This window comes from Salvelinus sp. IW2-2015, unplaced genomic scaffold (assembly GCF_002910315.2).
Source record: "Salvelinus sp. IW2-2015 unplaced genomic scaffold, ASM291031v2 Un_scaffold910, whole genome shotgun sequence".
NCBI lineage: Eukaryota > Metazoa > Chordata > Actinopteri > Salmoniformes > Salmonidae > Salvelinus > Salvelinus sp. IW2-2015.
The window spans coordinates 325,702-353,243 of NW_019942643.1; the positions used below are offsets into that span (position 1 = coordinate 325,702).

The 27,542-nt window shown below is 44.9% G+C and overlaps 3 protein-coding genes across 7 annotated transcripts in view; 2 read left to right on the forward strand and 1 right to left on the reverse strand.

The window, feature by feature from the left end:
* The window catches only part of LOC112069116 (apoptotic chromatin condensation inducer in the nucleus), a 27,370-nt gene extending 22,034 nt beyond the window's left edge, over positions 1 to 5,336 (forward strand). For 2 of the 3 annotated variants that reach the window (XM_024136409.2, XM_024136408.2), the window contains exons 8-16: positions 39 to 84; positions 241 to 377; positions 535 to 684; positions 1,052 to 1,220; positions 2,138 to 2,391; positions 2,595 to 2,702; positions 3,081 to 3,441; positions 3,645 to 3,733; positions 3,819 to 5,336. In XM_024136409.2, the coding sequence (XP_023992177.1) occupies positions 39 to 84; positions 241 to 377; positions 535 to 684; positions 1,052 to 1,220; positions 2,138 to 2,391; positions 2,595 to 2,702; positions 3,081 to 3,441; positions 3,645 to 3,733; positions 3,819 to 4,190 (1,686 nt within the window). In that variant the 3' untranslated portion in view covers positions 4,191 to 5,336. The remainder of the gene's footprint in view (positions 1 to 38; positions 85 to 240; positions 378 to 534; positions 685 to 1,051; positions 1,221 to 2,137; positions 2,392 to 2,594; positions 2,703 to 3,080; positions 3,442 to 3,644; positions 3,734 to 3,818) is intronic. The other variant, XM_024136410.2, reaches the window with a different exon arrangement.
* Positions 5,337 to 5,536: 200 nt separating this feature from the next.
* Positions 5,537 to 15,889, reverse strand: ajuba (ajuba LIM protein). 2 transcript variants are annotated; one of them, XM_024136411.2, is made up of 9 exons: positions 15,811 to 15,889; positions 13,096 to 15,528; positions 9,383 to 9,484; positions 9,204 to 9,271; positions 8,619 to 8,681; positions 8,338 to 8,471; positions 7,051 to 7,102; positions 6,843 to 6,911; positions 5,537 to 6,553 (listed from the first exon to the last, which is right to left on the reverse strand). In XM_024136411.2, the coding sequence occupies exons 2-9, from the start codon at positions 14,627 to 14,629 to the stop codon at positions 6,422 to 6,424; spliced, it is 2,154 nt and encodes a 717-aa protein (XP_023992179.1). In that variant the 5' UTR covers positions 14,630 to 15,528; positions 15,811 to 15,889; the 3' UTR covers positions 5,537 to 6,421. The 2 variants fall into 2 exon arrangements, with proteins under 2 accessions (XP_023992179.1, XP_023992180.1); XM_024136412.2 differs by lacking the exon at positions 15,811 to 15,889 and having other exon boundaries at positions 8,338 to 8,468; positions 13,096 to 15,804.
* Positions 15,890 to 16,406: 517 nt separating this feature from the next.
* Positions 16,407 to 27,025, forward strand: LOC112069121 (large ribosomal subunit protein mL52). 2 transcript variants are annotated; one of them, XM_070438419.1, is made up of 5 exons: positions 16,407 to 16,480; positions 17,555 to 17,624; positions 17,750 to 17,817; positions 26,533 to 26,597; positions 26,727 to 27,025. In XM_070438419.1, the coding sequence occupies exons 1-5, from the start codon at positions 16,456 to 16,458 to the stop codon at positions 26,871 to 26,873; spliced, it is 375 nt and encodes a 124-aa protein (XP_070294520.1). In that variant the 5' UTR covers positions 16,407 to 16,455; the 3' UTR covers positions 26,874 to 27,025. The 2 variants fall into 2 exon arrangements, with proteins under 2 accessions (XP_070294520.1, XP_070294519.1); XM_070438418.1 differs by lacking the exon at positions 16,407 to 16,480 and adding an exon at positions 17,220 to 17,322.
* Positions 27,026 to 27,542: the final 517 nt, after the last annotated feature.

A 27,542-nucleotide genomic window follows, 5' to 3' on the forward strand; every position in this document is an offset into this window, starting at 1 on the left:
CACCCCTGGGGTATGTGTTATGTCCTCTGTCGTTCCAGAGTACCACTCCTAAAGCTTTGGCCACACGCAACATCTCTTTAACCAGTGAGTATTACTATTTTACCTTGTTACAGATTCTCACCTCAGTGAATAAGGAATTTCATGTCTTCAATCTGTAATTGACAATCAAAAAGGGTTAAAGTTCCCCCTCACGTTATCACCGTCATACAATCTGTGATACTAACCTGTTGTTTCTCCCAGCAGGCAGTAAGACGTCTCCAGAGGGAGCAGGAGAGGCAGAGTCTGGGACCGCCGCGGGGAGGAAGAGGAGGTGGGGATCCAGCACGGCCGTCACCACCAAGAAACCGTCCATCAGCATCACCACAGACTCTCTGAAGGTACTGGAGGGACACGCATTCTGACCACCCATTAACTTCTGGACAAACAGCATCACATGGAAAATGAATAAAAACACTACYTTTCACTTCAGAAAGAACATCAATTCAACGTTGCATTCAAAATGATTGTCCTTCTTTCGCTCACTCACCCCCCCAGTCTCTGATCCCAGACATCAAGCCCAGTCAGGAGGCTGTGATGGATCTCCACCCAGACGACAGCCAGCTGTCTGGGGACGAGGACACCTCCACCACCAGGGAGGACCAGGGCCTGGACAAAGACCTTAAGATCAGACGCACCGTCACACAGGTGGGGAGTACATGCATAAAGCCACTGTGTCTCACTCAGGACAAATGTAGACTTGAGCTGAGAGTCTGGTGTACTACTGCTACACCTGTCCTGCCTGTCCTGGAGGTGCTGCAGGGGGTCAGWTGGGTCACCTGTTTCGTAGGCTACTGGATCACACAGACATCTATGTAGCATTACTGGGCGGAGGACAGTTCAGTGTAATCTCAACCACCATGCAATCTCTTCAATGATCACCTTAATAGTATTTAGAGACATACTGGTAGACAACATGTAGATTTCAAATGGCTTGAGGTCATCCTACCACTGTGGTATTATTAGTATCGTCCTGCAATCCGCTGTAGTGATTAGTTCTCTCCTTCATTCACAGGTGGTCCCAGGTGAAAGCCATGAGAATGGCCAGGGAGAACGAGAGGAGGAAGAGGAGGAGAATAAACAGGAGCGTGAGAGGACACACAAAGAGAAGAGAAAGAACAGCTACTCAGAAGTAACCGTGGCGTCTCAGTCCTCCACAACACACGACGCCAACGCCAAGAAAGGTAACAAGCCACAGGGTTGGGGTCAATACCATTTAAATTCAGAAAGTAAAACCAATTCCAATTTGACATTTTCCTCATTGGAAAAACATTGAAGAGAATTGGAATTTCAGTGTATTTCTGAATTGACTGGAATTGAAATGGATTTGACACCAYCCCTGAATTACCACACAACAGTTCTGAAGTGTAACACAATCTCCCAAGCCTCTCGGGCAAATACTTTTGTATATATAGTGTATGTGGACACCCCTTCAAATGAGTGGATTTGGCTGTTTCAGCCAKARCTGTTGCTGACGGGTGTATAAAAATCGAGCACACKGCCATGCAATCTCCATAGACAAACATTGGCAGTAGAATGGCCTTGCTGAAGAGCTCAGTGACATTCAATGTGGCACAGTCATAGGATGCCACCTTTCCAACAAATCAGTACGTCAAATTGCTGCCCTGCTAGAGCTGCCCCGGTCAACTGTAAGTGCTGTTATTGTGAAGTGGAAACGTCTAGGAGCAACAACGGCTCAGCCGCGAAGTGGTAGGCCARACAAGCTCAAAGCGCATGGCAACACTCACTACTGAGTTCCAAACTGCCTCTGGAAGCAACGTCAGCACTGTTCGTCGTGAGCTTCATGAAATGGGTTTCCATGGCCGAGCAGCCGCACACAAGCCTAAGATCACCATGTGCAATGCCAAGCGTCGGCTGGAGGGGTGTAAAGCTCGCAGCCGTTGGACTCTGGAGCCAAACACTGGAAACACGTTCTCTGGAGTGATGAATCACACTTTGACGAGCAGGTGTCCACATACTTTTGGTCGTGTAGTGTATGTGACAAACTTCTAACCACTTTTCTTTCCTAATTTCCCCCTTCTCTCTTTTTTTCCCCTTTTCATTTTCATTCTCTTTTCCTTCCTCTCGTTCTGTCCCTCAGTCACTCCCAGTGATACTCTGGTGCGTCGCTCCATCAGTCAGCAGAAGTCTGGTGTGTCTGTTACCATCGACGATCCGGTCCGCACAGACAAACTGCCCTCTCCGCCCCGAGGCAAAGTCTCCAACATCGTCCACGTCTGTAACCTGGTGCGACCTTTCACCCTGGGCCAGCTGAAGGAGCTMCTGAACAGGACAGGCTCTGTGGTGGAGGAGGGCTTCTGGATCGACAAGATCAAATCTCACTGCTACGTCACTGTGAGTAGCTCTCTCTCTCACCCGGTCTCTCTCGCTCTCTCTCTCATACCAGTTATCATTGTCTGTCTGAGAATCAAGTCTTGTCAGATCATTTATTCCCAGATGACTTAATTGAGCCCTGATGGCTTTGAAAGTCCACACCCACACCATTGTTTCTCAAAGAATTGTCCATTGTTTGTTGACCTGTCTCTCTCTCCCCCCAGTACTCCAGCACAGAGGACGCTGTGGCCACACGAGCTGCTCTGCACGGGGTGAAGTGGCCCCAGAGCAACCCTAAGGTCCTCAGTGTGGACTTCTGTGAGCAGAACGAGGTAATTCTACGAGTAGAGGGAACAACCGGATAGTACTAGTAAACACTAGGACCCCAGGAAGAGCCCTGATGAACTAAGAGCCCTGATGAATGGGTATCATTATAAACTAGCTTGGGAAAGAAATGGCTGGTGCTTCACTTAGGACTAAAGGAATATAGCCCAACAGAAGGAATACCTCGGTCTATGGTGTGTAGATCACGTGTATAAAGAGAGTAAATCATATATTTTAACACACATTAAACCAAACCCTTCCTCTCTTAACCATCCAAGAAAGTGTTGAGTAATGCAACACTGCTGCCCGTGTAAAAATGAACCTCTCCTCTCTTTCCCCCTATTTTCCTCTAATTCATCCTTCCCCTGGTTCTCTCCCTTCTCTAGCTGGACTTCCACAGAGGTCTGCTGACTGTGGACCCCAGAGAGGAGCACCGGCCCCAGCCTGCCGTGGGTCCTGGAGGTCCCAAAGTCCGACCGGGGGGGCTGCCCCCTCTGATGACTGAACGGGACGGGCGCTCGGACCGCGGGGCTGTCGGAGGGGTGCGGAACCAGTGGGCGGAGAGAGAGAGGGAGATGGAACGCCGGGAGAGGACCAGGGCGGAACGCGAGTGGGACCGGGACAAGGTGCGAGACTTCGGAGGCAAACCAGGAGAGGAGAGGGAGAGAGGYAGGAGATCTCGCTCCCTGGATAGAGAGAGGAGGCGAAAGGAGAGGGAAGGGAAGGAGAAGAAGACRGACAAAAAGGGTGAGTGAAGAGGGGGGGTTTTAAGCCTTGCAGGAGCTCCTGCTGTCTGGTAGCACGTTAAAACAGACATTTGAAAGTATGTATTTTTACTACATCATGCTAGTGAACACCTCATAATGTCCTCGCTGTGTTCGTAGCCTATAGATATGATGTTCAGACGCTCACTCTTTTCCCCCGTCCTCCATTTTGACCTGTTCCAACAGATGAGCCTCCTGTCAAACTACTAGACGACCTCTTCAATAAGACCAAAGCAGCTCCCTGTATATACTGGCTTCCCCTCACTGAGGAACAGGTTTGAGACACACACACTTATCATAATGCAACAACTTGATAGGTGTGTGTGTGTTGTCATTAATTACCTTTGTTGGTATCTCCAGGCAAACCAGAGAGGGAAGGAACGGGAAGAGCGACAGAAAGAACGAGAGAGGAGGCGGAAAGAACAGCAGGAGGAGGAGGACAAGAAGCGAGAGGAGGAGAGGAAGGAGAGAATGAAAAGTAGAGAGGAGGGAGGAGCTGCGGTCAGCACTGGAGGTGGGAGTGTCCGGGGATCTGAGGGAGACAGGGACAGAGAGGGGGAGCGAGGGAGGGACAGAGAGGGGGAGCGAGGGAGGGACAGAGAGGGGGAGCGAGGGAAGGACGGGGACAAGAGGAAGGACATTGGTTTCAAACCCAAAGGTCCCGATGCTAAACCCTTGTCGGGGTTCCGACGCTCCCGTAGCCGTAGCAACCTCCGAGACAGACGCCGCTGAGCGGGGTGACGGAGAGACGGAGGCAGGGAGGGAGAAAAAAGGAAGGATGCAATCATGCGACACACAATTGGAACACCACAGAGAGAGAGCTAGTCCCCTTCCTTTCACCTTAAAACACTTCCATTATCTCCATGGTAACAGTCTGTTCCTCCTTACTAGTAAACTGTCCTTTAGGCCAGGGAGACTCCAGTTTAGAAAAGCKCACCTCCTCACTCTGTAATGCTGTGTGTCTCACATTTACATGTATAAACTACCTGGTCACATGTTGATTGTTAGTGAAGTAAAAATGGCTGACTCCTAAATGGTACCCTATTTTCTGTATGCAGGCCCTRGTTGACAGTGTTGTACTATATAGGGAATGGATATGGTGCCATTTCAGACATTCTCTCTTCCTCCGTCGTCAGTCTGTCTGCCCACCTATTGGGTGTATGTGGGTCTTCCTCATACGAAGCAGTTGAAGCCTATGCTGAGCTCTGTAAATAGTCCTACATTTTAACCAGAGATGGAAACAAAGGGTGGAGATTTGGCTCCCTCTAGCTTATGTGCGCTGCACTCTTGAGGCTTGGAACGAAGTAATAATCCATTTAAAAATAGCAGACCAGCCTACAAACAATTTTACTATTCCAAAATTCTCTGAAGTAATTTTTTTCTACTACCCGTACCAAGGCCCTTTGTAGGGTCATGTGAAGGTTATATTTTCTCCTTTTATGTTTTATGATGAATCTTGTTCATCTCAGCCTTTGATGGGTTTTGTGTTCTAGTGTGTGGTGGTCTGATATCCCTCTCCACACAATAAGGTTACAGCTGGTGATGTCATTACACTGAAATCACACTATGAAACTGTCCGTTTGCCATGTCAGATGGGTAGGGACATTTGTGTGGGGCGGGGGACTGATTTCATAGACGCACACTTGGCATGTATACTGTTATGGGTAGTTTGGGTGGGGAGGGGAACCAAAAGCACTGAGAGAATCCGTGTGGCACTGGAATAACATTTAGAACTGTCCCATTTGTCATTGGATGAGAGTAAAACTTAATTATCTACCGTTTTAATATTCATTTTATGATTTTAGTTTGAGACATTTATTTGGCTCATTTGTCTCCTGTAAGTGCTGAATGTACAAATTAAAATATATGCAAAGTTAAGTGTTGTGTGTTAGTCCATTCTTTATCACATCGTCCTTGTCACTCAGTACTGTTGAGTCAACAATGGATTATTTGGCAGATTAGCGCATGTATTTTCCCTGTCGAGTATATGTGTAAGCATGCTATCCTGAATACTGAGTTTGAGTGCCACCTAGACAAATTGTAACTGCAATAGAAAAGACCACAAAGTCAAACACACAAAAAGGAAAATATTTTTATTAATTACAACAGATACAGGAATGTTTTTTTTACTTTTACAAGAAACACTTAATCTCTTACGGTAAACATGTCCAATTTTAAGTGCAAATTGTTTGCTAGTGATAGATAAATACAAAAAAAAACGTGTTAAGCAGATCAATAAATCCCTTCTATGGCCCTCAAACTACTCTGGACGTCGAAGCCAGTTCCATTGCGTTTTTCATTGTTCCCCTCTAATCAGGGACTGATTTAGACCTGGGACACCASGCGGGTGCAATTAATCAGGTAGAACAGAAAACCATCAGGCTCCAGACTCGTAGGGTCAGAGTTAAATACCCCTGGTCTATAAGCAAACAGTAGACATGGTCAGGGAATAACAAGAAAGCAGTAGTTTTGTATTCCTAGCCTGGCTCCAGATCTGTCAAATAATTGCTTACCAATGACCATAGGTGTTGGCAAGAAAGCACAAACTGATCTGGGAACAGGCTATATTCTCCCTATGAGAACGTTACGGTACAGTGATCGTAGAACAGCAGGACTTATGTCGCACCTGGGTGCTGTTCAGTAGCCACTAAACGGACAAATGCTCCAGGAGGTACTATCTGTACTTGTCCAATAAAACGCTGGCTTTCATTTTCCGTTGCAAAACGTTCTGATACAGTGTGCCCTAATGAACTTGGCCCAGGTCACATACAGGTGTTCAAACTCTGGACCATACAGTAAATTCACCTGCTCTGTGTTGAAAGCCTTTACCAGCATTTTTGTGTGAGAGCTGGTCTGAGTAGAACTTGAAAAGTAAATTCAAACAGAGCAACCCATATGATCTGGGTGTGCAGGAGTGAGAAAGGCTGGAGGAAAGAAGGAATGTTTGCTGCATAGTTTCTTCCTCAGTTTGTGCTGTGAGGGGGAATGTTATGCGAGGCGCACACCTGCATCATGTGACATGAGTGACAGAGGAGATGAGAGTCCAGAGGGAAGCACTGGGAACCCGGCTGATCCGAGAGCTGCTTCCCACAATCCTGAGGAATCAAACGGACACAGAGAGAATATTAAATCTGATTTGAGTTCAGGTTTAAGGCTTAATAAAATACAGTACAAGCAGTCCTGGCGACTTGCAGGGTTTTGTTTCAGCCCAGTACTAACACACCTGATTCAACCAATGATGAAGCTCCTTGATTACTGTGGTTGAACCATGTGTTAGTGCTGGGTAGGAACAAATGCCTGCTCAGCCTGATTTAAGAACCCGGGTACAGACCGACCACATTACATAGTTGTTAGCTGTTATTATTAGATGAAGGCCATCCTAACCTCACAGTGGTAGCACTCAAAGTGATAATCTTTGTTCATAGACACCACCCTGAGTATCTCCTCGCTGCCCTGTAACACAAAACAGCAGCAGTGAGATTAGTCAGTGCATTACAATCACGTAGCGGTATGAAGTTGGTCAGAGCGGCATTGAGTTATGTCTCGATATAGGGTAACACACACAGCAAAGGAAACGCAATGAGACACTCACCTCAGCAGGTAAGATGGGTTGTAAACAGGCAGCACATTTAGGAGCGAACGTTCTACAGGACAACAAGAGTTCCAATATTTGAATATAACCACATATAGCCCGAGTAATGTAGTGTACTAGTAATGTACAAACTGGTCAACTGAATTGAATCCTCTGACCCTAAATAGCTTGACAATTAATTACAGTCTACCCAGTCTGTAGTATATCAAAGCCTCAGTCTGGCCTACTGGACATCCCATCTGTAGTAAATGTCAAAGCCTAGTCTGGCCTACTGGACACCCAGTCTGTAGTATATCAAAGCCCAGTCTGGCCTACTGGACATCCCGTCTGTAGTATATCAAAGCCCCAGTCTGGCCTACTGTACACCCAGTCTGTAGTATATCAAAGCCCCAGTCTGGCCTCCTGGACACCCCGTCTGTAGTATATCAAAGCCTCAGCCTGGCCTACTGGACACCCCGTCTGTAGTATACAAAAGCCCAGTCTGGCCTCCTGGACACCCGTCTGTAGTATATCAAAGCCTCAGTCTGGCCTACTGGACACCCCGTCTGTAGTATATCAAAGCCCCAGTCTGGCCTACTGGACACCCCGTCTGTAGTATATCAAAGCCCAGTCTGGCTACTGGACACCCCCGTCTGTAGTATATCAAAGCCCCAGTCTGGCTACTGGACACCCCGTCTGTAGTATATCAAAGCCCAGTCTGGCCTACTGGACACCCCGTCTGTAGTATATCAAAGCCCCAGTCTGGCCTACTGGACACCCCGTCTGTAGTATATCAAAGCCCCAGTCTGGCCTACTGGAAACCCGTCTGTAGTATATCAAAGCCCCAGTCTGGCCTACTGGACACCCCGTCTGTAGTATATCAAAGCCCCAGTCTGGCCTACTGGACACCCCGTCTGTAGTATATCAAAGCCCCAGTCTGGCCTACTGGACACCCCGTCTGTAGTATATCAAGCCCCAGTCTGGCCTACTGGACACCCCGTCTGTAGTATATCAAAGCCCCAGTCTGGCTACTGGACACCCCGTCTGTAGTATATCAAAGCCCAGTCTGGCCTACTGGACACCCCGTCTGTAGTATATCAAAGCCCCAGTCTGGCCTACTGGACACCCCGTCTGTAGTATATCAAAGCCCCAGTCTGGCTACTGGACACCCCGTCTGTAGTTATCAAGCCCCAGTCTGGCCTACTGGAACCCCGTCTGTAGTATATCAAAGCCCCAGTCTGGCCTACTGGACACCCCGTCTGTAGTATATCAAAGCCCCAGTCTGGCCTACTGGACACCCCGTCTCACCTATTGTAGTCGGAGACACAGTAGATGTTGCTGAGGTGGTCGACAGTGAAGGAGACTCCGTCCAGGGCTTTGGAACACACCACACAGCGGAAACAGCCAGGGTGGTAGGAGTTCCCCATCGCCTGGAGGATCTGCTGGACAAACAGGACCACACAGTAGATAAGGGAAGGTCCCTTGACATTAACATAAATTCAATTTAACGCACACACATTTAGATTAACAAATGAAACATCGGACATACAAGGACCTCACCCCCCCAAAAAACATTTTAACACACACACCTGTTCCAGGATAAGGTGGCCACACACARTGCATTTCTCTGCTGCAGCCTGGAAGCCTGAGAACTGAGTATGGAGGGAAGAGAGAACATGGTTTTATATCATACCATGGAAAGCACCAGGGTTGGGGTCAATGGGGTCAATTCAGAAAGTAAACCAAATTCCAATTCCGCATGTGCCTAATCGAAAAGCATTGAAGAGAATTGGAATGTCAGTGTACTTCCTGAATTGACCCCAACCCTGAAGAGCAATATGTAAAACTTTGATGCAATTTACTATAATCATATCTAGTAAGGCATTGATTAGAAATGTAAGGAACTAATGTCTAGGAATTCTCTCTTTATGTAGTGCTGCTGTGTCTTTATGTAGTGCTGTGTCTTTATGTAGTGCTGTGTCTTTATGTAGTGCTGTTGTGTCTTTTGTTGTGATGTGTGTTTTGTCCTATATTTTTAATCCCCGTCCCCGCAGGCCTTTTGGTAGGCCGTCACCGTAAATAAGAGTTTGTTCTCAACTGACTTGCCTAGTAAAGGTTCAATTAAAAAAACACAAAGAATACCACTGAGTGAGATAAAGACCTCGACCTCTTACCATGTAATCCTCTTTACAATACACAGAGCCATTGACGTTGTAGAAGTCCTTGTTTCTCAGGGTGCGACCTGGGACAGATGGACAGACAATCACAGGACAGTCACGCCAAGCTAATAGAGCCGTTTCTCTGACTATAAACTGCATGTAGTGTACTGACGCAGTGTGTGTGTTCAACTCACCACAGGAGACACAGGTAAAGCAGCGTGTGTGATAGAGGCTGTCCAGAGCCTGGCAAGCGTTATCCGAGCCATACACACCTTTCCCACACTTCACACATGTACCTGCAACACAATCAACAACTATTACTCAACAAGACATGAGCCCAGATTCTTTCCGGGTGAGGTCACTTCATCAAGAACATGTCTTGGTCCGCCAAGTCAAACAGCARAAGACAAAGTCAACAACAAAAAAAGCCTGGTACTTTTTCTTGGTCAGGTACATTTGCCAAACCTAACTACTTAGAACATATCATTAGGCCTTTTAGATCATAATGAATAAGATTACATGGACAGAGGGTGACCTGATCCTAGATCAGCACTCCTACTCTGAGAAGCTTTCTGAATACAGGCCCAGGAGTTTTTCTCGGACCCACCTGACTAGGGAACAACTTCTGGCCTAGTCCCGATTGTGGGTATGCCTTCTATTGTGTAGGTATAGCCACACACCTTCACATAGAGAAAAACATCTCATCTGTCACAAATATTTAATAAAATTACACTGAACAAAAATATAAAACACAACATAAAACATTTTCAAAGATTTTACTAAGTTACAGTTCAAATGAAGAAATCAGTCAATTGAAATAAATTCATTAGGTAGTAATCTATGGATTACACGACTACGAATGGATCAGAAAACCAGTCAGTATCTGGTGTGACCACCATTTTCCTCATGCACTAGGGAACAATTTCCTTTGCATAGAGTTGATTGTGAAAACCCAGTTTAATCAGCTGTCCGGGTGGCTGGTCTCAGACGATCCCACAGGGGAAGATGCCAGATGCGGAGGTCCTGGGRTGGTGTGGTTACATGTGGTCTGTGGTTGTGAGGCCAGTTGGACGTACTGCCAAATTATCTAAAACAACATTGGAGGCGGCTTATGGTAGAGAAATTAACATTAAATTATCTGAAAACAGCTCTGGTGGACATTCCTGCAGTCAGCATGCCAACTGCAAGCTCCCTCAAGACTTGAGCCATCTGTGGCATTGTGTGAAAAAACTGCACACTTTAAAGTGGCCTTTCATTGTCCCCAGCACAAGGTGCACCTGTGRAATGATCATACTGTTTAATCAGCTTCTTGATATGCCACGCCCGTTAGGTGTATCGATTATCTTGGAAAAGGAAAAACGCTCACTAACAGGAATGAAAACAAACGTGTGCACAATATTTTAGAGAAATAAGCTTTTTGTGCATATGGAAAATGTCTGTGATCTTTTATTTCAGCTCATGAAACCAAAACTTTACATGTTGCTTTATATTTTTCTTTCAGTATATACTTGAACTTACTCTGCCGATTGTCCATGGAGTTGGTCCTTCAGTGGGTCGAAATTTGAGGCAAAATATCCACAGGAAAGTATTATTAAACAGACTTCAAAACGCGGGTCTCTGTGTGGCATTTACATGGACAAGACGGAAGTACATGCACGTGATGCATGCATATTAACCACAGTCTTGCAGGTGTTTACATGGTTTTGCGCATGTGGCAGGTAAATTAAATTTCAATGGCAGTACCGGAACTCAAAAAAGTAGGGTAAATTATACTTTGCTGTGGTTATTTTGTCCAACTGCACTGACAACTGGTAGTGTAAGTTCAAATGTTATTTTATTCCAACATTCCAGGTTTTTGCAGTGCTTCGTTTCAGACTGTATACCAAAAATAGATATCACTAACCAGCTTTCCATCCAACCTTTCTATGCGTGTACCTTTCAGGTACATGTCTGATCATTTTTTTACCACAGGTGTGATGGAAACAGCAAAAGTTTACCACACAAAATACACTAGACAAGGTGGGATCTTTTTGTGTCTGTAAAATTAATGGCGGTGGAAACATCTTTATGGGCAAATATTGATAAAATAACCGTCATATGGCAGTAAACTTGGGAGTCATGCGGTGACATGTTGTGTAGTCCTCCCACTATGACTCGGGAAACAAGTTTATTAGACTACAGATGAAATAAGTTGAACTTCACAGGGTGGTGAAAGTACAAGGTGATGAACTTGATCCTCCCTTCCAATAAATATGGAGGGTCTCATTTTGGTGCCTAGTTAAATAAAAMAAAGATTTTGGTTCCATGATGAGCGATGCTGCCGTTTGACTAATAAAAATCATCTAGTTTTTGTCCATAATAATCTCATCGTGTAGGGCACTGCATCTGCCAGCTGTTGGCCAGCTGTTTTGGTGACAAACCATCAGTAGAGTTGAAAATACAATGGAAACCCATTTAACTCGTTTTTTGGGTACATGGGAATTTAACTGCAAAAGTTATCTTTATGTGCACTACGTCATCACACAGACCCAATTATCTTCAACAAGTCAATTTGATGGAAACATATCTGGTGGGAAAATGCAGATTTTAGAATATTCACATTTATAAGGCAACTCCTGGTCCTACTAAAAACACACTATTTTCACACCCTCTGTCTGAGCTCCTGTAAAGAGCCTCAGTAGTGTTAACAGCTCTGAGCCTAGCCGAGTTGACACAGTTCCCATCCCCCGAGGGCTCACATACCTGGGCAGAAGAAAAACAGGCTGCAGCACACCGCCCCTGCACACGCCAAGGCAGGGTAACACAAACCAGCACACGCATGACTCACGCCCTACAGACACACCCAGGGCCGGCTTACACATGCCCTGGAGCCCCCAACCCCCCCGCCCCCCCCCAAAAACCAGATTGCTTATGACGTGTGCTACGGCAAAAAAATATGCTACGGCAAAATGTGTAGAATTGCATGAAATTTGCTTTAAAACTGATTTTTCTCTCAGTCTCATTACTAAATGTGTAGAATAGCATTATAAAACTGCTAATTTTTCTCTGCGCCTCATTATAAAATGTGTTGAACTGCAGGAAGTTATACTGTTTTAAGAAACAGCTATAATAATTCTATTTTGGGGGGCCCTGGAAATAGGTGCCCCAAATGGGGTAGTCCGGCCCTGCACACACCCACTATATTATTATGGCCTGGAGTCACTCCGAACACACAAACACCCTGCCACACACACACATCCTGCCACACTACACACATATACACACTGTTCGCCCAAAGCTGTAATCTTCTCTATGACTCATACTAATGGTCAGTGCTGTGTTCATCACTAACATGTCATTTGTGTCTGAACACTACAGCTGAGCTAAGGTTTGCAGTTCAGTGTATGCATAGCCACCTTTCATCAGCCCTCTATGTGCAACGTCTTGGTCTGTGCTTAACCCAACCTAAAACTGTTCTATACCAAAAGAGTCTCTTGGAGAATGTGATTCAGTGCGCTAAGCTGTGGCTGAGTGACTTTGTTGCACAGAGACTCTTTGGTGTGTGTATTTTTGCGTGTCAGCTATGATAATTCCTCCTCATTCGTTTTTCTCTGCGTCTCTCTTCTCTTCTCCTTTCTGTCTGATGTGCCCAGCCTAGCAGCTCTACTTGTCTGGATAGGCCTCTGCCTTAGCTAGCCCCCTGAGGGCCAAACGTTTCTCTTTCCCTTTGCTTGTGRGATAGGTAGGCCGCTCTACAAGTTCATGCAGGTCTCGAGACACGATCCATCCAATTTTCTCTCTTTCATCTATCAAAATCTGTCTATCCATCTATTCACCCATCCAATCCTTTCATAAAAAAGACATGCACGCGACACTAACAAAACAAAGTGATAAAGATGACAGCGATGAAGAGGTTTGATGATCTCACCAAAGAACTCCTGGCGATTCTCGGACGACGCCTCCCTCCCTGTTCCCYGCTCCTCCTGGGCTTTGATTGGTCTGGAAGCCGTATTGACGAGTGTTGCCAGCTTGGCGAGGGCATTGATTGGAGGATTGGCCTGTTCTTTGAGCATCAGCCCGCCCATGTGTAGCCCCTCGCCCTCCAGCGCTGCATCTCTTAGCAACAGGCGTGTCAGCTCCTCCTGGTAGCGGGTACCCGGGAGGTCCGAGTAGCGCGTCCGCTCCCCGGCAGCACCCATGCCAGTCTCCTCTCCTCGGGCTGCCCCTGCTCCCTTCTCATCCCACCACTCAGGCCCAGCCCGGTAACAGGCAGCCGCCGGGCTACCCAACGCAGGTGGGTATGAATGCCGGCTATCCTGAACCCCTGCTCCTCCAGGTGAGAAGACCCCGTCCAAGTAGTCCTGCCAGCCTCCAGCCCCAGAGGGTGCCCCGGCCCTGCTTGAGACTGTGTATCCCTGTCCGCTGGTGGAGCCCCCTGTGTGCAGGGAGGAGAACTGCAGCTGCGGTGCCATGGTGGAGGAGGCTGAGTAGCGCGTGTCATAGCCCAGGCTGATTCCACTGGTGCGGTTGCTGCTACAGCGGCTGCCCATAGGGCTCCCTCCCCCTCCACCGCTGGCTGTACTGGAGGCAAAGCTGGACCTGGGACTGACCAGCACCGACTCCTGGAGGCTGAAGGAGGAGCAGGGGCTCAGTGCTGGGCCTGGGGGGAAGAAGAACCCTAATCCTCCTCCACCCATCTCAGAGGGCCGGTGCGGGGAGTGAGAGAGCGAGGCCGGTCTGGTGCTCTCCCAGAGCTCCCCTCCCGTGCTCAGCCTCTTGTAGAACATCGCCTCCTGCAGGGAGAGGCGTTTGTGACGCTCAGGCTCGGGAAGGTAGTGTGGCTCAGCCATGGCGCCTCCACGGGGAGCAGAGCCATAACKCGAGGAGGGGATGGGGTACGCCGGAGGGGGGCCAGAGGAGTGGGACAGAGGAGGCTGGGAGAGGAGCTGCTGGCGTCGGACCAGCTGTTGGAGCTCCAGAGAGTAGCGGCGCTGGTTCAGAGAAGCCTTGGACCCAGCTGGGTCACAGTCCCCCAGGCCCGACTCACGCCTCATCTGGATGTCAACGCCCTCCCCCAGGTAGCAGGAGGCACGCTGCTGGGGCGACCGGCGCCGGAGGGGGGCGAGAGTCGAGGGGGAGTAGGGTTGATGTTCGCAGTCAGTAGGTTTGGGGGTGATGGAGGTTGAGAGGTGCTGGGTAGAGGAGACTCTTTCTCCCAATCCCTTCCCGCTACTAGCCAGCCCACACGCCTCCGTTGAGGTTGGAGAGGTGAGAGAGAACTGACCAGGTCTAGAAGGTGAGGAAGTGGCAGTGTTCAGGCTTGGTGGTAGTCCACTACTGTTGTTCCCATTGCTGTTGCTGTTGTTGACCAACTCGTTTTTCTTTTTAGAACTGGCAAATTTCACACTTCCTGAGTCAGTCAGTTTCAACTTCTCCAATAACTTAGTTCCAAGTCGGTCCATCGTAATGTCTAACCTGGTCGTCTAAAACTCTGAATAATCAAGTAAAAAGAAATGCTGTTAATGAACCACTATGGTATAAGTTAACGTACTCAATAAATACAGCGTGTGAGTTGGAAACACATTAAGTCTCAAGTATGTCTACAGTACAGTTGAACTACAGTAGTTGAATGACAGACCCTGCAATCTATATGCAAAAACCAACAAATAACCCCAAATGAGAACAACCAATAGACAGACAGGCCTATAGGCTATATGTACACAGACAATAAATAAAAACAGACGTTAAATAAGACGATTAAGACATTTTGAGAGGATCACATGACGACGTAATCATGTTTGAACAAACGTGTTCACAGTCATCTTGTCTTGGCTGTGGAGACTACAGGCAGACAGGTAGATGGTAACGCATGTGAATCCATCGAGTTAGAAGTGGAATACTTCTAATATTCTGCCAATGTTGGAAATAAATACTGATAAATAGGGCTATTTAGGACACGTTCAATAAGTTGAAGTTGTTGGTCTCGTATGATTCTAGGTAGCTCCACACCTGCATCAGTGTGAACGAATGGTCCATTACATTAGGCTAGACTTGTTGCCTAGCGGTCACGTAAAGACGAGTTGCGTTTCTYCTATTTGTTGTTTCGCACGCAGCTGGCACCAGTATAACTTTTCCACTCTTGTTTGTGAGAGATATTCCCTGTTACAGTGTTTTTTGAAGGCAAATGTAGTCCAGTGTGTTAAYTTATGCTTTCTTCAGGATGTTCCAGAGCAAAAGCTTTTTGAAAAATCACTCGTCGCGCTCGTGGGGTCCAGTGGAAGGAGGAAAATAAGTCCGTTTTTGTAGAAAATGTTGCTTGTCCAAARTCTTATATTCACTTTTTTTACGAAATGAAAATGATCTTTAAAAGGGAGAAAMAAACAGATTATCAAAAAGCGGACTAAAAGAAAACATAAACCATTCGATGTTTCGAGAATGCGTTATTACTATCATTCCCGTTTTTAAATAATTTTACTCCAAAATTCAGCGAATACATTTGAGAACGGGACGCATGGTGCCGTTAACTCCACTGACCATTGCCAAACCATGTTTACASAAAAAAAATAGTCTACAATTAATCCACTCCGTGAATGTATCACATAGCTACACCAACTTCGTTTCTTTCTTTCCCCAAATGACTTACCTCCCCCTCTTTTTCCTTTATCAGCCACTGGCTCGTTTCTTTTCCTTAACGCCGGAACACCTTTCTGCCAGCAATCGCGGATGGATAACATCCCACAATATTTCGTCATTCATACGCAGTCCACTAGTTTGGGGAGACACACCAAAAGACATAAACTGTATTTTTCTTAATTATGATCTATAAACCAAATTAGAGGGTATACTTTTTATTCAATTAGGTGCTTATAAAATATGAATAAATGTGGGATTGTGGATAAAGAGTATATATGTTATACTCAATTACAATCTTTACGTAGGACGTACATCATTGTATTCTCACATTTTTCACATGGGTGGGTACTGATTTATTACACAATTATGACCTCTCTTAAATACCTCCCAGTCTCAGGTATGTTAATTGCCGCAGGCCTTATCAACAGCACACCTATATGTTGTGCCCTAAGGCAGAAAGCTATATCAAAGGGTCCTTTGCTTGTTTCCAATTCCTGACACAGTTGAAATATCGTTTTGGTAGGCCTACGTGCCTAGAATAACATGGTTCAAGTGGCAGTAGACCTATTTGGGGACTACTTGATTATGCTCCAGTCTGTGGAATGTGTGGAAGAACATTCTCTAGTGACACGGTTCTGAGATTTTTCCTGCGTGTATGTGTTCTCCAAGGACGATACAAAGTAAATATCTCGCTACTATTTTAGTGCTCTTTTGCTTGCTACTGCATACGCTTCAATGCACTCTGTGTCGTTTTGGTGACGTTAAACRTAACATGAATAAAATATTTATGAAACKATTTTTTTTGTACTTCGGGTAGGCTCATTTTGCCTACCCCGAAGCCCCCCTGCTCGCTCCCTAGTCTCTCATTGCCCTTACGGTAGCCTAAAATGAAACGCGCGACCGTCGGTGTGTGCCTGGGCTCCTCTCCCCTCCCCGCTATGCTCCCTTGAGTTGACTGGAGCATTCATTGAAGGCGAGTGAGGACTTGTCTGTAAAGTTAASAGAAAAATACTTCATGGCTTACTCAGTATAGAAAGAGCAGCTGGAGCATGGGAGAAGATGGTTAAAAATCATGACTTATCAACTTTGGGGGGCAGAACGTTATATGATGACAAACTCAAATGGTGTATGTGTTTGTGTGTGCAATTAATACTTTWAAAATAATTCAAGTCTACTACATACAATTAACAACTTTTTGGAGGGGATAGTAACATTTTAAGAAAGTGTATAATTTTACGATGATAAAATAAGACTACACCACAACCAATTCATACTTCACCCTTATCTCACCCTTATCTGGCATAACCTGAAGTCCAGCTCATCATTGGCTACTGTAACATAACGTGATTAATTAACAGTGTTACAATATAACACAATTGCAACATCACACGMTGCTGCCTGTTGCTACTTGGTTTCAACTCCACAACTTATTTGGCGTATCTTGACCACCACCTAGTGGTATAAATAGTTCTCACATAAAAATCCAAAATGGCGGCGCCCYTAAGGACATTGTGCTGTACAGGTGAGGTTATTTACAAGTCAATTACTTATAATTTTCATGAGATCTAATGGTCATTTTCTGCTGTAAATATGAATATCAGTCGGCTCCCAGTTGACAATCTGTTTTTTTATATTGAGCTAGACAGATTACTAGTTACGCTAGGTTTGATAAAATGTCTAGGCAACTAGCTAACGTTAGCTAGCAAAAGAAAAACGAGCGTAAATGAACTGAATTCCTGATGGTCTGTTTTCAGRTTTGAGGCATTCCAGTCGTCGTTTTWCTACTGCGTGTGGGGCACAGGCTGGAATCAAGTGGAGGACCGAGTAAGTTCTAAACGACACAGACAAACAACTGTCAGAACAAAATGACACACACACACAATTGTAGCTYTTACGGCTCTGTTTTGATATGCTTTGTTCTTTACAATTTCACATGGGTTTGTCCATAGAAATGGTCTGGCCCGCAGTGGAACAGAGTATGGCCCCATGACAGATCTCCCTGACTGGTCCTTTGCAGGCAAGTTCACATATAGGAGCATGCATTTTTAGGTTGTTTTCACATATTGTCCTATTTAAAATAACTGCTCTGTCCTCTTTAAAGTGATAAATAAACAACAATGACTTATCTTTTGTATTCACACTGCCCTTGCCTTTGAATGAGGACTCAACTATTTTGGCAGTTCACTTCACTTACTTTGTGGTCCGAGTCCTCTTTGCATTCAAGTTGCTATGTTTAGAAAGGAACCAAGATATTTTTGCAACATTCACTCAATGCACTCTGGGTTTTTATGAAGTTAAGGACAAGCCGTTCTCAGCAGAACGTGTTATCTGACAGCTAGATACTTACAAGTCAAATGCTCCTTTAAGTTGCTCTGGAGACAGCAGAGAGAGCACGCCCCCATCGCTCTGGAGACAGCAGAGAGAGCACGCCCCCATCGCTCTGGAGACAGCAGAGAGAGCACGCCCCCATCGCTCTAGAGACAGCAGAGGGAGCACGCCCCCATCGCTCTGGAGACAGCAGAGAGAGCACGCCCCCATCGCTCTGGAGACAGCAAAGGGAGCTAGCCTGCATCCACATCAAAAAGGCCGGAGTGGAGAAGGTGAAAAGCTTCAAGTTCCTCGACATACACATCCCTGACAATCTGAAATGGTCCACCCACACYAACAGTTTAATGAAAAGGCGCAACAAAACGCTTCACCGTCTGGCGGAAGAATCTGGGTTTGGCAGATGCCAGGAAAACGCTACCACTATGGCAACTAAAGTTTYGTGGAGGAGGAATAATGGTCTGGTGCTGTTTTTCATGGTTCGGGCTAGGCCCCTTAGTTCCAGTGAGGGGAAATCTGAATGGTTCAGRAAAAAATGACTTTCTAGACGATTTTGTGCTTTCAACTTTGTGGCAACAGTTCGGGGATGTCCCTTCCTGTTTCAGCATGACAATGACCCCGTGCACAAAGCGAGGTCCATACAGAAATGGTTTGTCAAGATTAGTGTGGAAMAACTTGACTGGCCTGCACAGAGCCCTGACCTCAACCCCATCGAACACCTTTGGGATGAGTTGGAACACCGACTGCAAGTCAGGCCTAATCGTCCAACATCAGTGCCCGACCTCACTAATGCTCTTGTGACTGAATGGAAGCAAGGCCACGTTGCAATGTTTCAACATCTAGTGGAAAGCCTTCCCAGAAGAGTGGAGGCTGTTATAGCACTAAAGYGGGGACCAACTCCAAATTAATGGCCATAATTTTGGAATGAGATGTTCGACAAGCCGCGGTGTACATGCTTTTGGGTATGTATCTCACACACTCTGGACTCCGACGTTGCTCATCCTAATATAATGTGTCTTGTTGTGTGAGATATTACTTCACTGTTGAAGCTAGGAACACAAGCATTTCACTACACCTGTAATAACATCTGCTAAATAGGTGTATGCCAACAAGAACATTTGAAACTTTTTTATTTGTATTTTATTATTATTTTGGGGGGGGGTAAGATTGTCTGCTAAATTACTCAAATGAAACTATTGGCCACGTACACAGATTTGCAGATGTTATCGCAGGTGCGTCAAAATGTTTGAGTTTCTAGCTCCAACAGTGCAGTAATACCTAGCAATAAAACACATATAATATAGAAATATCAGAACGGGCAATGTCAGAGATCGGTGTGTGTATAAATTACACACAGTACCAGTCAATCAAATGTTTGGACACACCTACTCATTTAAGGGTTTTTCTGAATTTTCTACTGTTTTCTACATTGTAGAATAATAGTGAAGACATTGAAAATATGAAATAACACTCTGCGGTACAACTCATCCCAAACCATCTCAATTAGGTTGAGGTCGGGTGATTGTGGAGGCCAGGTCATCTGATGCAGCACTCCATCACCCTTCTTCTTGGTCAAATAGCCCTTACACKGCCTGGAGGTGTTTTTMGGGTCATTGTCCTGTTGAAAACAAATGATAGGCCCACTAAGCGTAAACCAGATGGGATGGCGTATCGCTGCAGAATGCTGTGGTAGCCATGCTGGTTAAGTGTGCCTTGAATTCTAAATAAGTCACTGACAGTGTCACCAGCAAAGCACCATCACACCACCTCCTACATGCTTCACGGTGGGAACCACACATGCACAGATCATCCGTTCACCAACTCTGCGTCGCACAAAGACACTGCGGTTGGAACCAAAAATCTCAAATTTGGACTCATTAGACCAAAGGACAGATTTCCACCAGTCTAATGTCCATTGCTCGTGTTTCTTGGCCCAAGCAAGTCTCTTATTTGTGTCCCTTTTAGTAGTGGTTTCTTTGCAGCAATTTGACCACGAAGGCCTGAATCAGTCTCCTCTGAACAGTTGATGTTGAGATGTGTCTGTTACTTGAACTCTGTGAAGCATTTATTTGGGCTGCAATTTCTGAGGCTGGTAACTCTAATGAACTTATCCTCTGCAGCAGAGGTAACTTTGGGTCTTCCTTTCCTGTGGCAGTCCTCATTAGAGCCCGTTTCATCATAGTGCTTGATGGTTTTTGCGACTGCACTTGAAGAAACTTTCAGTTCTTGAAATGTTCTGGATTGACTGACCATGTCTTAAAGTAATTATAGACTGTCGTTTCTCTTTGCTTATATGAGCTCTTCCTGCCATAATATGGACTTGGTCTTTTACCAAATAGCACTATCTTCTGACTACCAACCCTACCTTGTCACAACACAACTGATGGGCTCAAACGCATTAAGGAAAGAAATTCCACAAATTAACTTTTAACAAGGCACACCTGTTAATTGACATGCATTCCAAATGACTACCTCATGAAGCTGGTTGAGAGAATGCCAAGAGTGCACAAAGCTGTCATCAAGGCAAAGGGTGGCTACTTTGAAGAATCTCATTTAAATATATTTAGATTTATTTGTTTAACACTTTTTGGGTTACCACATGATTCTACATGTGTTATTTCATAGTTTTGATGTCTTCACTATACTACAATGTAGAAAATAGTCAAATTAAAGAGAACCTGGAATGAGTAGGTTTGTCCACACTTTTGACTTGTACTGTATACTTATAATGTATACAAACATATAATGTTGTTTTAAAGACAGTATATGAATAGAAAAGGTGTGTACAGCAGTGGTTATATACTACTGCTGGTAATCTGAATAATCCTTCCAAATTTGGTCAAGAAGTGACGGTTTAGTGTGCCCCAAAATATGCACAGCTCCCTAATGAGAGAACCTCTATTCTGAACTCTTTTAATAAAAAATGTCTTGATGCAGGCAGATGATTTGATAGGGTTACATGTGAAATTGACCTGACACTCCCGAGTTCTCCTTCTCTGTCTCAGAGGTGCATAGTGCCCTGAAGGCAATTGATGAAGAAAATAATAATAATTCCCCTGGATGATCTAGACCCTCACCTACTGCAATTAGATGCAGAAATCATTGCTCTCCCTTTAACTTTAACCTGCATCTTTAATATCACCCTAGAATGTAATGAAAGTCCCAGGTTGTGGAAATCAGCATTTGGCCTACCTCTTTCGAAAGGAGGTGATCCCCCTCTACTGAATAACTATAGGCCCATATCTAACTTGTCTATTCTGGCAAAGGTATTGGAGTCCCTAGTCAGTAAGAAGCTTAAGGCGTACCTCCAGGAAAACAATATTTTGAGTGGTATGAAATCAGCTTTCAGTTCGAGCCACAGCACTGTCACAGCAACTTGAATGATGTTCTCTGTGCCCTGGATAGGAAGCGGCGTTGTGTATATGTATTCAAACTTGTCAAAGGCATTTGACACTGGATCATACTGTCTTGGTGCAGATATTGAAGTGTGTTGGGATTACTGGNGCGGCGTTGTGTATATGTATTCAAACTTGTCAAAGGCATTTGACACTGGATCATACTGTCTTGGTGCAGATATTGAAGTGTGTTGGGATTACTGGTCATGCTCTGGAGTGGTTTGTGAACTGTCAAATAGAACCCAGTGTGTTAAGGCAGATGGTCCTATGTCGTAGAGCTACACTCAGGTGTGCCTCAAGGATCAACTTTAGCTCCCCTGTGGTTTATTATCTAGATCAAGGGGTAGGCAACCCWGGTCCTGCAGTGCTGCAGCCACGCAGTATCTGCGGCACTCCACAAACAGGGTTGCCTACCCTTCATCTAGAATCTAGATAATAAACCACAGGGGAGCTTATATTGATCCTTGAGGCACACCAACATTGGAAGACGTATTGAGACAGRTGATGTACATTTTGATGCGGATGATTCTGTTCTCTATTCAAGTGGCAGCAGTTTGGCTTTTGGAAAAAGCTCAAACAGCTTTTAAACATCATTCAACAGAATCTGTACGATTTTGAAGCTTGTTCTGAATTCCAATACTAAACACTCTGAAAACCATGTAATTACTACCGTGCAAGGACATTCTATAGAGCAAGTCAAAACATACACATATGTGGGAGTTTGGGTGAATGAGAAGTTGCGCTTCACCAGCCGTGTAAAGAACCTTGTCAGGAAACTCAAGCTGCGTATTATTAGGTTTTATTACCGGCACCAAGCTTGTTTTGCCACCAGAAAATAGTTGATTAGTTGTGCTTTTCTCTCCGTGTTGGACTCTGGATATACTGTTTGTGTGCAAGCCTCAAGCTCTAAACTGAAGGCTCTTGATTGTGTGTCATGCAGCCCTTGGTTTTGTCACCAATCGGCGATGTCTAACTACAGTGCTGTCGGGTGGACATCACTAGCAACACACAGGCTCAAACACCGCTGTTTTTATCTATCCTCTCTTCTAGCTCGAAATTAAAARGCATACAAGCTCAGATCTCAATCTTGTTTTATGCTAACAGTCCCAAAAATGTTTCCAGAGCATGGAAAAAGGCTATTTCATTACTCAGCCCCCTGGTTGTGGAATTCCCTCCCTCCCAGCCAACKTAAAACCCCAGGACCTGGTGTCCCTGGAGGAGGTCAAAGGGCAAATAGATGAACAGGTTGTTGAGACATGTAGCTGTTTATAGTTGTCACCCCATGTCACTAGTTTGCGTTGCCTTCTGTGAGGAAACATGTTTTACTTCACACACCTGCACACACACACTGTTTGCTGTTGTATTTGTGCTGTTGCCAGTGTCTGTGTTTTTGTCTCTCATATTTTTTGGTTTTTAATCACAGCCCCTGCCCCCACAGGAGGCCTTTTGCATCTTGCCAGGCCTTCATTGTGAATAAGAATTTGTTCTTAATTGACTTACCTAGTTAAAAAGGAAACTGTATATACATCTAAAAGTGTGTAAAACAGTATGTAAACATTATTAAAGTGACCAGTGTTCGATGACTCTGTACATAGGGCAGCAGTCTCTAAGTTGCAGGGTAGAGTCTGGCTTGAACAGTGACTAAGGCTAGTGGMGACTGTTTAACAGTCTGATGGCCTGGAGATAGAAGCTGTTRRTCAGTCTCTCGGACCCAGCTTTGATGCACCTGTACTGTCTCCGCCTTCTAGATGGTAGCGGGGTGAACAGGCCGTGGCTCTGATGGCTGAGGTTACATTTTGGAAGCCAATAGATTGCATTTAGTTAAAAGATGATACCAATAATATTTACAAGTTAATATTATGTAACAGAATAAATAGCAGAATAATAACTGCAGATTAAATAATGCTTTAATTGAAAATTGTACTCCCAATGTAGGCTACTGCCCCTTTAAGAGCTAGGACTGATTTTGTTCCCTATGTTGTGATTTTCACCATTATGTTGTCTTCTCTCACTATTCAAACCCCAAATCAATAAACAGTTTATGAAGCTCTCTTAGCCTATAGTCACATATTGCAAACAAATAATCTGAACTAAAAACTCTACAGATATTTGGAATTTCTATGCATCCATGACAATTGTTAATCAATATCCCAAAACAGCACTTTTTTCCCACGAACCTGCACGTCATAATCTTCCTKCTTTTCGTGGCACATTTGGGGTTATTGCGGTGTGGCAGGAGTGTGYTGTGGGAATAATGACAAGCGAATCTTGGAAGCTTTGTGTTTACATTGCCCTAAAAAAGGGAACCGGACCGCGGAATTCAAGCGAACCAAATTCAGACCACCTCTCGATGGTCTCACTTCGGGGGCTCTCTTGAYGGGTCTGAGTTARTTTGGAGTGTTCACACTGCACAAAAWAATATTAACGAGCCACACTAAGTTCCCAAAAATTGTCTGGAAGGGACCAAGAGCGAAAACACCCTCTTGTGTAGTCTTAACATTCTGTATACTCCCTTGTCCTAAGGGTAAAAAATGACCCGCCTTCACTAAACCCCTAAAATAAAGCAGCTTAATTGAGTTTTAAACRCTATTTTGCATGAAGAAACAACCTGTCATTCATCACAAACGTTTCCCTCTTCACAATGCAGAAAGACTGCATTTAATCAGTGGACACCACACTTTTTTTTATTACAACGCACCTGTCATAATGGGTTTCTTTACTAAAGTAGAGGATTATTATTGCTAAAGGTACTGCATAGGTGTAAACATTACTTTTTCGCAAGAGATGGCACTTGTATAGCCTAAGAAGCTAGTCGAAATGTGCAGAAAGTAGTTTTAAATGCGTTTTATTGAAGGGAAACAATAACAGTCTTGAACTTTTTTGTCAACATAGGGATATATACTGTACAATGAGGAATTCAACTTCAAAATACTAGTCTTCTCCCATTTTTTTTTTTTTAAACCATTGCCCCCACCCACAAGGTGTATAAACAATAAAATAAGATGACCGATACAAAACAAAAACGTGAAGAACATAAATCAATCAACTTTAATTAGCACATGTATGCAAGTGTGTGTGTGTGTGTGTGTGTGTGTGCATGGACTTTGCAGCTGTATCTCTCACATGTACAGCACATAGTATTTGTTTTACAGTCCTTTTGGCATCTCCTCCTCTTGCCTGCTGCAGCCTCAGGTGGATCAGGACAAAATTCAGCCCCCTGAACAGCTTTCACAAGCGCTGCTGTGCGGGGGAGGCACTCCCTTCTTTGAATGTYGGGTTACAAGTGSCTTATTAGGCATCCAGGTAGGGTTGATATTGTTCCATATTACGAAGGCYTTGTATGAGGACACATCAATGATGTTATGGAAGATGAKCAGGGGCCAGCYGYCAGTCATCCTCCTGCAGCTGTAAGTTCCAATCKCCTTGTCCAGGTTGTCCAKGCCTCCTTTGWTGTGGTTYTAGTCCAYGATGATGGCTGGCTTCCTGTCCTCACGATCACTGATCTCAGCCGTTTTGTGAAGTGTGCTCAGGAGGACCACATTCTTGCTCCTCTTTGGGAGGTAAGAAACTAGAGTGGTGGTGGGGGTGAAGACAAACTTAGATGAGAAGGCCTCTCTCCCCCTTGTTGTGAGGAGTGCAGGGGGGAGCTCAGGCTTGTTCTTTCTACCTGTGCCAACCATGGTGATCTTCCTCTTCAGGAGTTGCTGGCTGAGTTCATAAGAGGTGAAGAAATTGTCACACATGACATTGTGCCCCCTCAGTCCATCTGTCACATCAAGCACAACCCGCATTCTCTGGTTCTTCTCCGGGCCTCCACTGGTCGGCTTCCCTGTGTAGACTTGCATCTTCCATGCGTAGCTGGATTGTGCGTCAAAGGCCACCCATATCTTGATGCCATACTTTGCTGACTTGCTGGGCATATACTGCCAGAAAGGACCGTGACCTTTTGACAAAAGAGATTGTTTTCTGTGATACTGATAGTAATCACATAAATCAATGATATTACAGCAATACATAATACAATTATCAGTGAAAATCGCTTKCATTACAGATATGAAAATAAAAATGTACCTCTGAATGGAACCAGTTGCTCAATCACTGTTACTTCAAGCCCAGGGTTGTAGAGGTATGGCAGACGCTCCACCCACTTCTCCCAGACCRCTCTTATGGCCGCCAGTTTGTCTCTCACGCGTCTTGCAGGTCTTGACTCACAGTTATCAAATCGTAGCATTCTTGAGAAAGTGTGAAAGATTTTCAGTGGCATGGAAAATCACCCTTCCACTCTCTGCATCCCAGAGGCTACATGTAGCCTCGCCTCGGGACCTGTAAACACCCGCTAAGATTAGCAGCCCTATGTAGGCATGCAGGTCAATCTCATTTATCCTTTTCCAGTTGTCTCCATATTTACAGAAACCCTCCAAATTTGTCATCTCCAGGATAATTTTTTTTCAATTGCTGGTGTGATGAACATGTAGAATATTGAGGTGACTTCCTGGGCAACTGCATGTCTTGTGGGCCCTGGGGTCATCCTTGAGACATTTTGTGCTGCCATCCTGCCCTGGTTGTCATATGGTGACAAGGACCATGTTATTTAGCTGTTCTTTGACAAAAATGTCTCTTTCAGCTTGGGGGATTTCTTCATCTGAAGATGATGCATTGTGCTCTGGGTTGTATTCTTCCCCATCCTCTTCTTCAGAATCCTCTTTTAAATCCTTGTTCTCTTGTTCCTCCTGGACAACTGAAAAATCAGATCTATGACCTTTTGGGCACTGAAACGTGCATTCATGGCTTCGGCAACGAGATCATTTAGGCGGTTTTCTCTGCTGGTAAACATTAGTGGCGGGTCATTTTTGACCCTTAAGACAACACAAGGGTTAATGTGTCAGGAACCTGATGTGTGGCTGTTCAATGGAGCTGATCGATGCTGTTTGTATTTGTTGTGTGTGTGGTTGTTGGGAATATGATTTAGGCCTACCTGATTTGATCGTTTTGTATTTGTGTTTTACACACAGATGGCCGGCCTGCACCCCCCCTGAAAGGACAGCTGAGGAGAAAGCAGGAGAGAGGGACGTTAGCAGTCAGTATCTTATGTTAACCTTCTATATTACCTCCATAAAGTTGAATATTTCATTACAGTTCACATATGTCCTTTCCACCTCCTTTATATTCTCTTCTTTTCTCTGATCTCTTTCTCSGTCTCCTCCAGAGACGTGTAGTGAATCTCAGCTTGGAGGTGGATAAGGGGATGGAAGTGTGGAGGGAGAAACAGGAAGAAGCTGAAAGAATGCAGGAACGCAATAAATCTCTTCTGCTTAAACCCAAAGGAAACCTTTTATTGAAGAAAAATAAGTAATCATCACATTTTCTGTTCTGGCCCACTTGACTTATTGACAAAATGGAGGAGATTTGCGCAGTTGGTGAATGGCGTTGTCTTTCCATTTATGTTTGTACTTATTTAGCCCTTTTCAATGTTTTCTGAAATAAAACTTTAATGTTTATCCACTACCTACTGTTAATCTACTGTCTTACTTGTTCTTGAACTTCTGTATGAAAATATATTAGGAACATGCCATTTCRCTTATTACTGTGGCTTAGTTATTAACAATAGTTTGAGTAATATATTTATTTCCCTACTCCATGTCGTCCTTCCCCCACTAGAATGCAGCATTTTACCAGTTTAGGTCAATAGCAGTGCTTCGCCGCCATTTTGTCTCCAGCAGTCTCTAGTCTAGAGCAGTGGTTTCCAACCAGGGGTACTTGGCCTATCCACAAGGGGGGTACTTGAGAAGACTCATGAGGCGATAGTCCTACTGGTAAAATGCACATGAGGGGGTACTTGAGAAGACTTATGAGGCGATAGTCCTACTGGTAAAATGCACATGAGGGGGTACTTCAGGGGTACTCCAGGTAGAGTCAAATTCAGTTGGTGGTACAGTAACTGAAAAGGTTGGGAACCACTGCTCTAGAGGGAGTGCTGTGGGGGCTGGTGAAAAGAGGAAGGGGTTGTCAGACAGAAACGTGA